At 38.7% G+C, this 12,814-nt stretch overlaps 1 protein-coding gene across 4 annotated transcripts in view; it reads right to left on the bottom strand.

Moving 5' to 3' along the window:
* Positions 1-12,814, bottom strand: part of rtkna (rhotekin a) — a 75,358-nt gene that overhangs the window by 35,772 nt on the left and 26,772 nt on the right. For 2 of the 4 annotated variants that reach the window (XM_089130161.1, XM_089130162.1), the window contains exon 1: positions 3,305-3,881. The exons of the other annotated variants lie outside the window; for them this stretch is intronic. In XM_089130161.1, the coding sequence (XP_088986287.1) occupies positions 3,305-3,328 (24 nt within the window). In that variant the 5' untranslated portion in view covers positions 3,329-3,881. Of the gene's footprint in view, positions 1-3,304; positions 3,882-12,814 lie in introns of those variants that run through there. 4 annotated transcript variants of the gene reach the window in all.

Below are 12,814 nucleotides of genomic sequence, written 5' to 3'. Positions count from 1 at the left end.
ACAAGTATTTGACAAGCTGCCGATTTTACAGCTTTTTCCACTTACAAAGCATGTAGAAGTCTGTAATTTGAAATGTGAGTGACGACGGAATCTAAAACAAAACTCCATAAAATCACATTGTATGATTTTTAAGTAATTCCTTTGCATTTTATTGCATGACATCAGAAAAGCAGACCTTAATATTTGGTACAGAAACCTTTGTTTGCAATTGCAGAGTTCATAGGTTTCCTGTAGTTCCTGTGTAGGTTTGCACACACTGCAGGAGGGATTTTGGCCCACTCCTCCATACAGACCTTTCTCCAGATCCTTCAGGTGTCGGGGCTGTCGCTGGGCAATACGGACTTTCAGCTCCCTCCAAAGATTTTCAATTGGGTTCTGGTATGGAGTCTGGCTAGTTCACTCCAGGATCTTGAGATGCTTCTTATGGACACGCTCGTTAATTGCCCTGCCTGTGTGTTTCAGGTCGTTGCCAAGCCAGAAGACCCAGCCATGACCCATCTTCAATGCTCTTACTGAGGGAAGGAGGTTGTTGGCCAAAATGTCGCAATACATGGCCCCGGTCATCCTCCCCTCAATATGGTGCAGTCGCCCTGTCCCCTTTGAAGAAAAGCATTCCCAAAGAATGATGTTTCCACCTCCATGCTTCACGGTTGGGATGGGGTTCTTGGGGTTGTTCTCATCCTTCTTCCTCCAAACACGGCGAGTGGAGTTTAGACCAAAAAGCTCTATTTTTTTTACCTTCTCCCATTCCTCCCCTGGATCATCAAGATGGTCATTGGAAAACTTTAGATGGGCCTGGACATGCGCTGGCTTGAGCAGGGGGACCTTGCGTGCGCTGCAGGATTTTAATCCTTGACGGCATTGTGTTCCTAATGATTTTCTTTTGCCGCTTTTCCACTGCATAGTACGGTACGGTTCGGTACTGCTCACTTGTGGTGCTTTTCCACTGCATGGTACGGTACAGTATGGTTCGCTTCAGGTCGCTTTAAATGGTACCTGGTCTGTTGAGGTTTCAAGCATACCGTACCGGTACTAAAACGTGACGTGAAACACTGCAGATCACTGATTGGTCAGACAGAATAGTAACTACCAGCGTCACTACTAGCATCATTGGATTTGCGACATGAGACACGAGACACTTTTTTAGCAGTATTTTTGTTTTGCTGCCATCAGCCTCATTTTAAACACATTTTTCCATCTAGCAGTTAAAAACAACCACATACCGAGAAACAGGAACATCATCCCCTCGATAGTCTCCATTGTTCCTGTGTTGTGGGTTTGAAAATGTGGCGCTTTTAAGATGATGTCATGGCAGTAGAGGCGCGCGCAAATAACGATCAGTCCCACACACTTTGAAGGGGTAGTACTGCAGTGGAAACGCAAAGCGAGCCGAACTGTTCCGCGCCGAGTCGAAGCGTACTGAGCCGAACCGTACCGTACTATGCAGTGGAAAAGCACCATTTGAGACTGTGGTCCCAGTTCCCTTCAGGTCATTAACCAAGTCCTGCCGAGTGGTTCTGGGCTGTTCCATCATCTTCCTCGTGATCATTGATGAGGTTGGAGTCTGTTTGATTGAGTGTGTGGACAAGTGTCTTTTATACAGTTAACATGTTCAAACAGGTGCAATGAGTGGAGAACAGGAGGGCTTCTTAAAGAGCAAATAACTGGTCTGTGAGAGCTGGTTGGTACCAGTTGGTAGGTCATCAAATACTTACAGTATGTCATGCAATAAAATGCAAATGGATTACTTATAAAAATCATACAATGTGATTTTCTGGATTTTTATTTTAGTCACTCACAGATGAAGAGTACCTAAATATAAAAATTACAGACTTCTACATACTTTGTAAGTGGGAAAAACTGCAAAAACAGCAGTGTATCAAATACTTTATATATTTGCATTTACATTAAACAATAACACATTTCTGCAATTAAAATTCCGTTTCATTCCATTAGTCAAATCGTTATTATATAATATTCCAAATAAAAATCACACATCAAACATGTCTGAAAGAGATTTATCTTGGTGACTCAAACAGCTCAGACTGGTTCCAGAAAGAAATCTTGATTTGTGAAAGAATTGTCAGATCGATCTTGTGAATCAGACTACCTCAATGAAAATAGGTCCAAAAGAGCGATTTGTTTACACAGGCATTATTATTCGGCAATGCTGTTTACGTAAACAGACCTTATAAATCCCTGCAAGTCAACTAGACTCGAAGTTACGGATTTAACCACTAATGCTCTCTCAGCCATGAGCTGTGTAAGAAGACTTTACAGTGTCAGAACCAGTATATACTAGCATGGCAGATTACAACACTAAATGTTTCCATTACAAACAAAGCAAGAGAAAATTTAGCAATGGGCCCACAAAGACCCATCCTTTCTTTGATTTTATCCCCCAGAAAATAATCCCCTCTCACAGAGTTTTGTTACTGCAGTACAGAAGCATTGTTTCAAGATTAATGAATTCCTACACTCTAGAAGAAAAGGTTCTATATAGAACCTTAAAAGGTTCTATCAGCACTATTTGGAACCCCTGAAAGGTTCTATACAGAACCCTTTTTAAGGGTTCAATAAGAACCCTTTAGGGTTCTTTGTAAGCAGGAAAAAGGTTCTATATGGAACATTTTGGGTTCATTCATTATCATTTGTTTTGTCCTTTCCGGATTAAATATTTCATATTATTGACAAACATCAAGACCCTAAAATGTATTCATGAATGCATGTGAATGATCACAAAATTCAAGATATGGGGTGCTTCATATACCACTATCCATGCTGTGCAATCATTATAATTAATATGAATGTTATTCCAATATTTTAATGACATTATTCTGTTTTGGCAATGCATGTTGCAGCATCTTGTCATTTTGACAAACTTACAGCCCTTCTTTATGGCTGACATAAATATCTTAATTAAACAAATAATTGGATAAAAACGTATCAACTTTTTAAAAACGAGAATAGAGCAAATTTTTCCACAAAAAAAAAATTAGCATAGCGAAAATATATATAGTCAAATATAGTAAAATAGAGACTGACAAGAGCAGGCCTCCTCCGTGCATCATCATGTTTACGCAGCAGGTATTGCGTGCGCGCGGGCATTTGACCTTGCTGCTGCACGCGCACCTGCACGAAATAGCGCAGCGCTACACCCACAGATGCATTATCAAACTAGGGGTATATTTTCGACATAAGACTTATTATAAAACAATCCCTGACCGTACAAGCAAAACATTCCATCGTGATCATAACGAGAAATCAAATCTGTAAGTGCACAGCCGGTAACGTCATCACTTACACGCGGATTCTTCGTGATATTCATGTTTGAAGAGTCGCTCGTAGAAGCTCGAACTCCAAAATCACCGCGCGGTCTTACGCAATCCAGCTCATTCGCTGCAACTCTGAATCAAGTGATCAAATGTCCATTTCTCCGCAATAAACCTGCCTCTGACTGTCACAACGGTGGAGAGAATGCTTGCTGGGACTGTCGGTGTTTGACACGGTCATCTGGCCGAGCTCTTCTCTCAGCTGTCATCACAAGCCGCTCTCTCTCTCGCTCTCTCTCTCTCGCTCTCCCTCTGGTCCAGAGGGGGTCAACTCAACACGAGCTGCGGTGAGGAGTGAGAGCCAACCAGTGAGGCTGGAGAGGGGGCGTCGGTGGTGCTTCTGAGTTCTGTGGGTTTACATTCGCGGTCCGGTGTACGACGTTAATCGAAAAAAAAAATATCAGGTTTTCCTAGATAGCATGTAAACTATGATACAAATACATCCCGCGTGCCCTCGTAGATCAAAACAAAGCAAGCAGTCAGTATAGGCGCTGCAGGACCACAGTCATCTGTCTTTTCTCCATTCTTCCGTCCTCGTCCGCTTCAAATCCACGTTGAATTACATCACCAATCTAACAATAGCAGTGAGTGCTCGGAATAACTCTCCTCAGCGGAGCAGGTGCGGAATATGGTTCAGATCAGCACGTTAAAGCAATTAAATCTTTATTAAGCAGCAAAAGTCAAAAGAGACAAAGTTGCCAAAGAGCGTCATGATTAAAGATTCATCTGCAGACTCATTTGATTAGACGACACATTGCATATTTACTCAGGTGTTTTCAAACTTTTTGATGCCACCCTAATTATAAACCTCCTATAATTATGAGCATATTTACCGTGTATTTACCTGGAAGACAAAACACTCCAAAGTGAGCGATCTAAGAGTGACAATTATTTCTTACTGTGAATTATAGGCTACAAATAAAATGTATAAGCTGTTAGTGGATTAACAAATCAACTAATCTTATGATTTCTGATTCCAAAAAGCTGAATCCAGTACTTTTTATTCCCTGGAATCCACCCCTGCACAATCTTTAACACCTGAAACCCAGTTTGAAGACCAGTCATTAAAAGTAACATTAGAGTTTTTCTTTCTTTCTTCTTTTTTTTATATAGTTAAAATAAATATAACTAAAAGTATATATATATATATATATATATATATATATATATATATATATATATATACACACACACACACACACATACATATATATATATATATATATATAGTGCTAGTAACCCTTGATTACCATCTGATCACAATCATAGTAATAATTTAGAAAGGCTAATTAACATTGAATAGGCTCATTATTTCTTCATTGGACAGTGCATTAAAGTCACCGAATCAAATCAAAATGGACAATTTTATGGAATACTGCACTATTTATTTAGCCTGACGTTGTCATACTCAGATAGTCAGAATGTGAGTCTGATACTGCTCCATTGGGGTGTGATTATGGGGCGTTTCACCCGAACCAGGAAAGAAAATGCCTCTGCACTCAATTTGCTTTATGCACAGCTGCACTACTTCCTGAACTTAAGCCAGCTCCTTGTTTCCTGTCTGCAATTATTGGCCGAACTTGATTAATTCAGGTGTGTCTGATTATTGTTGCCGTGACTACTGAGGTCAGTCACACCTGAATTAATCAATTTGTCCAATAATTGCAGGCTGGAAACAAGGAGCTGGCTTAAGTTCAGGAAGTAGTGCAGCTGTGCATAAAGCCAATTGGATCGGCAAATGCCTTAATCGCGGTTTTCTGTTCCTCTTTTAAAATGAATTCTTCATTCTTCATTCTTCATCTTCTATAAGAAACACAATGGCTGAATGATCTAAATTCTCCAGCAGCAGCCATTCTTTGTTGTAAACTAATTCAGCTCGCATCTCAGCCTGCCTGACAGACATTTCTGGCTGGATGAAGGACCACCACCTTCAACTCAACCTTGTTGAGTTGCTTGTGGTCTCGGTCAACCCAACACTACACCACCACTTCTCCATTCAGCTAGGTCAATTGAACTTTACAGACCACATTGCTAGAACTGCCCGGTCCTGCAGATTTGCCTTATACAACATCAGGAGGATCAGGTCTTTCCTATCAGAGCTTGCTACACAACTCCAGACTGGACTATTGCAATGCTCTCCTGGCAGGTTTTCCAGCTTGCACTATCAAACCTCTGCAACTGATCCAAAAGTCTGCAGCTAGAGTGGTCTTTAACAAGCCGAAGAGAGCATACATCACTCATATCCTCACAAAATTGCACTGGTTGTAAAAGTCACTGAGTAGGGAACTGTCTTCCAAAAATACAGAACAATCACTGGCTCTGCTCCCATTTGCCTAAACTCATTACTTCAGACTTAAGTGCCCTCCAGAAACTTGTGCTCTGCAAGTGAACGCCGTCTTGTGGTGCCATCTCAAAGAGCCACTAAATTTCTTTCCCATGCTGGTGGAATGACCTGCCCATAACTCAACCAGAGCTTCATGACCATGACCATTTTCAAGAAAAGGCTTCTTTTTCACCAACATCTGATACTAACACTTTATCTTCTTTTCTATATCTATGATCTAAAAAAAAAAAAAAGATTAAGATTAAACAGGGAAAGGGTCATAGGCACTAGCATATTGTTGTCCTATTAACTGCTTTATTGTTCTCATTTGTAAGTTGCTTTGGATAAAAGCATCTGCTAAATGAATAAATGTAAATGTCAATCAATCCTGTTTTGTTGCACACAGTCTGATTTAGTTGAACCACATGCAGTCCTAGTGCCTGCTCGAGTTAGACTGAAGCCAGGCCTATGACAGACAGGCTCTTAGATTCAATAAGCCACTTCAGATGGCAGTTCTAGGGGGCACAGCAGGTCGTATTCAACCAGGTGGAAAATAGGTGAGGAGTGAGCCAGCAAAATGAAGATGAATGCCAAGAGGCCCTGTGCTGCTGGTGGGTCCCTTTGTAGGATACACTGTCTATGTGTAATTGAATAACACAATCAAAAGCACACAGTAAAAGTGGAATGATATTATATAACAAAATACATTGATATACAACAACTATTTTTTGGTTCATTTTGTGGTGATTTAAAAGAAATATAACCAAGACAAAAAGAGAAAAAATGCCATTCTGAATAAACGTAAAAGATATGCTGAATGGATTGAGGAAGCGGAAGAGCAAGTAAGCGAGAGAGGGAAACAGAGAAAGCAAAGGAAGTGCGGGACACTAGGGAATTGTCTTCCAAAAATCGATGAACATGGTGAGAAACATGCAGAGATGAAAGAAAGCTTTAAAGATGGAAAAGGATTTTTGACCTGACACCATTTCACACACATCCTCAGGATGTTCTGTACTGTATGTGCCCACAGGCTGTTACATATACATCAACAACCATGTGGAAACACAAATCCAGCAGTTGAAGAATGGTTTCATAAGAATCATCGGGGCAGTAATAAGATCCGTTCAACAACAGCTGCACTAACTGCGACGGACAGTATTATTGGTCACAAGGAGCAAGAGAATGTGTCAGGGCATCATGGAGTAAAATTAGCCCTGTGCTAACACAAGAAAGACAAAAAGAGAAGGAGAGGGGGTGGGAAAGAGCCAAACAAGCTAAGACAGGAAGCCAAGTGTTGTGAGAGGAATGTGAGTGCATTATGTATTTGTGAGCATAAAGTAAACATCCAGACGTCACCGCAAAAGAGCAGAGGGTCAGGTCAGTGAGTGGCCTGCTGGAATATAAAAAAAAACAACAAGGCGACAATGATGAGATTTAGTGCAACACATTTAAAATCTGATTAAATCCTTAAATCTGATGGTTCAAGTCCGTTAACTAAGTCTGTACACAATAAACAGATTTGAAATGATCTCACTTGCCTTTCAATTAAGTCCGAGTCAGTGCATTAAGTTGGGTGTTTAGCCTTTATAACCTTCCCAAACTCTCCCTTTGACTTGTGATTTCCGATTTCTATCGTATTTACTTTTTCATTGGAAGGAGTGTTTTTTTTTTCCCAAGCAAACAAAATCTTGTTTCCTATCTGAGGCGTGTTGACCTTGTCTCTAAAGTTTGTTTCCTTCCTCACCATCTTTCTACAGCATCTAAAACAGTGTCTCTTCCTCCATCTTGTTAAGTTTTTACTGGTCCTGATGTCACGGATGCATTGTACTGCATTGTAATGTCACATTGTATTGTTGTAATACCAATACATTCTCAGAGAAATGTATAGCTAGCTTTTTAGCCCTCAGGAGGGGCTGTGCATTGAGGCAGGAAATGAGCAATGTGGCTTGGAAGTTGACCACATACATACCACAACAAGAGCAGCACAACATGAGATATTATCCCATGGATTTCATAACAGAATGAAAGGAAACACACCCCCTATGGCAATATATTATTATAAACAGTGGCATATCCAAGTATACAAATCCCTATTTTATGTATAAATATACAACCCATTGTGTTTGATGTACATGTATGTTGGTTCTGTTAGTGTCCCTATACGGACATTTTTTTATTTGACCATTACTCACAAATTTTTCATTTACAACAAGTAGATATGAATCACTGGGATCTCTGAAAATACACATTTGAGCAACAGATGATATACTGCTGCTTAAATGTCTATCAGTGGATTTACTAAAAGGCTTTTGGAAGTATTGATTTTGCAACAAGCATTGCATTATTGCAACAAACCAAGCACTGTACTATAGATGATTGAAAGCCTAATATTGATTATTACAATGATAAAGTCTACTTGAAGCATCCTGAAAAAGCAGCAACAAAAATGGAATATCATGGCAAAAAAATGCCATACAAGAAACGTTCACTACTGTGTCCTGCAGTGAGAACTAAATTAAGAAGGGCTTTTAATTCAAGGATGCAAACAGGATGCAGGATCAAAACTCAAAATTAAATGTATAGAATTTAGAATTAAAAAAAATGTAGCGGATGGATGGATGGATGGATGGATGGATGGATCATCTAGTCTTTATGAAGGCTGGCCAATTGTATGTGCTTATTTAAAGAGGCATTATGCACTAAGGGCACCTCTGCAGAATCTTAAAGGGATAGTCCACCCAAAACATAAGAAATCTCTCATCATTCACTAACACTAATATCTTTAACCCATCTGTGAAACTTTTCTTTCTTCTGTGAAACATCAAAGGACAAAAAATACAATGAAAGTAAAGTAAATGGGTAACAAAATTATGGGCATTCCTCAAAATATATTTTATGTTCCGCAGAACAACAACAACAAAAAACCATAAACAATATGCGTGTAAATGATGGCAGATATTTCATTTTTGGGGCAACTATCCCTTTAAATGAGCCATACTCTGCTCATTTAAAGCAGATTTAATATGAAAGGGATTTAACAACTAGCAGATCTACTGGTATTTATAGTAGCTGATAATACTGTAATCTTTCAGAGCTGACTGGTGGTGAAGACCCATAACTGGACTCAAGTGTATAGAAAAGATCCTACATTAAATGCAAATGGATATAATGGTTATTTTAGTTCATTAAATTATTTTATTATTCCATAGTGCACGCCAAACTATGTCATCAACAAGGCTTTACAATAGGATCAAAACAAGTCATTTTACAAAGGGAGCACTCTTGCCCAACCTCCAGTTTAACTATGAACTACAAAGTTGGATGACATCAGGGGTTTGTCCCAATGACATCAACAGACACAAACAGACAGTCTGTTCTTCTAAACACTTTCGTCGGCCCAAGTGGACGACAGCAACTGCCGCTACACGGACAGCAGGAGTTGGATCGATGGAGCTGGGGGCTGACACTGCTTAACTGTTCGCACTAGTGTTGTCAAAAAACTCGGTACTTCGGTACCAAGTCGGTACTAAAAAAAAAAAATGTTACGGTACCAGCTTTTCTAGGTACCTAATACTAGGTTAATCCAGTTCTGTTCTAGACGCGATGTCTGAAACGTGCACAGTTGCGTCCTCTTTATAACGCTGATATGGCTCTCTCTCTCTCTGAATCCACTTGTTGAAACGAAAGGAGGAAAGAGCCACATATGGAAATATTTTGGATTAGGCTAATGTCACGTTGCCATAAGAGGCCGATTACAAGCAAATTCGCAATTTCAAATATAGGCGATTCAAGCGCGCTCATAATAAAAACTCGTTGGCGTTGCATAGCAACGACAGACGCCGCGTGAGAGCAAGCGCTTTGGAAAGAATAAGCACGCGCAAAAATATAATTAAAAAACACGCGCGACATGTGAACGGCCTCTAAAGTGCTTTCGGGGTAGTTTTACGAGTACATGAGCACAGTAGTATCTACCCGACACCAGAGTACTACTGGTATTATTATTGTCATTTAATGTCAGTGCCAGTTCTAGGCGTATTCTTGCCTTTATAACTCAGCAGGTTTAAAAAGCCTTTTTAAAATTAAATATGAATGCAGTTTTAGATTAATAAAAGGACAGTCAAGTCAAATAAAACATGTTTTATGGTAATGCTACAAAGATACCATTCATAAACATTACTTAGTTATCAACACATTGAGTGAACAATATATTTTTACAACATTAATTAATGTTTGAAAATGTTATTTATTACAAACACCTGATTGTTCATCTTTGTTCACTTAATTCATTGTGCATTAAATAAATAATGGATTAAAACTTTACAAACAACTTTAAAAATGTGTTAGTGTATACTATTGTTTATTTTAGGTCATTTTATCTAATCTTTTTCTAAAGTGTTTATAATACAAATGTACAGTTTCCATACTTGTAACCGTGATAAACACTTAAATATATGTAAATTTAAACTAAGCTTTGGTACCGAAATTGTACCGAGAACCATGAATTTTAACTGGTATCGGTACCGAATACTGAAATTTTGGTACCGTGACAACACTAGTTCGCACAAAGAAAATCTATTTCCACCGGTTGAGCCATAAATCTGAAGGAGAGGTTTGGTGGAGATGTAAGAAAAGAATTGTAGCTCATCTATTTCATAGGTACTGACAGATGCCTGAGCACTAGATCATGAAGAGGTGCCACTTCACTGCAGGGAGGTTAAAGGAGGAGAGATCTCAAATGAATGGTTTGCGAAATTGGAGAACAGGTCAAAGTTTTGCAATAGTGACATAAATCATGATGTTTTAATAAAAATAAATGAGTAATATAAATGTCAGCACAAACCTGGGCAACCGTACCATATAACGCAATTCTGTATTACTCTGAGGGAACATAATGACCTGCTGAAAAGGTCAAGCACGTTTTTGTGTGCTTTAGTTTATGAATGTGACGGTTCAATTTACAGTTTTGAAGTTTAGAATTTTAGAACTTATTTAACAAATAACTCGCCTAATGTACTGCTGTTTAAAGTACAGAATCAAAAATTTCACAGGTCATATAAGAGGTGTCGGGACACAAGGACACATACGCGCGAGGAACCAAACTATGCAGCCAGTTTATTGCAATGTCATAACTAAGACTATACAAAGACAGTGCACTCCTATTACTAACGAGTGGGTGAAACTTCTGAATAAAAGAGCCAATTGTGTCACTGTAGTTACCGTTAGAAGCGCCAAGTTTCCATATCTTAGGACTGCAAATGCGCATTAGCTGGTCTAGCCTGAAAAATATGAGTATAAGAAGCAACATTTATGGGACAGTTCATGTCAAATTTTGCAGCGGATTTTAAAAATTATATTTAATTGTGAGTTTGGCAAGCAGTTTTCAAGATTTTAGGATTTTCTCAGTCAAATAGATAGGACTCAACCCAAAATAACTGCCCGGAAATGTTGCAAATATGACCGTCGAGTGAAGAGACTTACCTTGAAAGAGACTTTGTCATAATTAAATCTCTGTGTACTGAAAACTAGCTTTTTCCACATTGATTAATTCATTATTTCAAATGATTTAAATTAATATTATGCAACAATAAATATACATTTAATTGCATCAATTATTATGACAGTGTTTTTTATTATTTTAAATTAAATTGTGGGATATCCTATTTATCGACTTCATAACAACCACCCAGCTCTCTAAGATATCGGCATTGGCCATCAAAAAGTCTAAAAACCTTTCAGTTGATTACTAGACCCAATCCCATTCCTCCTCACTTTGTCAGTCTCCTCTTTCTGGTGGGAATGGCTAAAAATACTGAAAAATTGGCACTAAGCTGAAAAATGAGCAATAAATTGAAAATGAACATCCAGACAGGCCACACATCATCTTCAGACCCCCAGAGCAAAGAGTACCAGGAGGACAAGGGTTCCTTTTCAGTTGTATCTGATAAGCTCCTCACACTTTAGCAGCTCTATCCCTGGATCCTGGCCAGATGGCTCCCATCAAAATGCACTAAGGATGAACAAACAGCATAAAGTACATTATCTCATCCATGTTGATTGAAGCTTTTGTTAAGCAACAGCCGTAAATTGCAAGCTATTCTCTAGAGGGTGGAGGTGTACCAGTTTGTTATACTGATGTTAAAATGACCCCCCCCTGTTACATTCACTCCTCTGTCAGAAACTACCAACGTGAGGCTTGATTCATTAACATGGCCAAGCAAACTCCATAGGCTTTATCTGCAGGTGGTGAGAGGGATATAGGTCACAGCATAAACACCTACTGTACATTATAAAACAAGCAAGAACAAATCCAGCTGAAAGGTCTTTTCATTCTATCAAAACTGTTACAACGAGCAGTTTGTCCCAAGGCTCCGAACCAGTTCAAATCAATTCAATCAAACACTTTTTTTCAATTACTATTTTTAACCAGTTGCTAACCTTATTTTATCATTCCATTTAAAATTTTAATTTGCCTGTCAGCCAATCATGAATTCAAATAGTACGGTCTATGCTAATGTCATGTTAAGTTGTTGGCACTCAGGAGTTTTTCCGAGGATGTGTCACCAACCATTAAAAGTATTATGAAAATGAATGGCAGGTAATATCCAGCGTGGTGAATGTTTTGAATCTAGTGAAAATTGCTGGTTAGTGTAAAAAACGCTATTTAGGAAAAATTATGTTGTCAAAGTATTGTGGCACTTGCATGTATGTTAACATTTCTCCCAAATCAAGCTCAAATGGAGTTACACGATTTTTTCAAAAGCTAGTGTCTGAGATTTGTTTTGTCAGCCATTAATGGTCGAATTTGTGGCAGTTCAGCATAACTTACAGGTTAAAAAATGTATTGTGGGCACTCAGTTTTCCTGTAATTTAATACCTTTGGCCAAAATCTTGTGTTTAAAAGATGAAGGCTATGCACAGGCTGTATTTGGCTATGATTAGAGGGCAAATACCAGACTGACACTCTTCTCGGCACCTCAAAATCATTTTCTAATCAAATAATTTTTGGAACTGTAATGTACCAGGAACGCATGGAGCGCAGAATAGAAACCTTAAAAAACTGATTCTACTTGGTGTAAGTTGATAAGTTAATGCCTCTGAAACCCATTTGTTACAGAGAAGAACGGAAGTCAAACAGTATTTATGTTTTCGAAAATCCTTT

The sequence above is a fragment of the Pimephales promelas genome, chromosome 4 (assembly GCF_988280905.1).
Source record: "Pimephales promelas chromosome 4, fPimPro1.hap1.1, whole genome shotgun sequence".
Classification (NCBI taxonomy): domain Eukaryota; kingdom Metazoa; phylum Chordata; class Actinopteri; order Cypriniformes; family Leuciscidae; genus Pimephales; species Pimephales promelas.
Note: the sequence above shows the minus strand (reverse complement) of the source record. Positions and strands in the feature narration are given on the sequence as shown.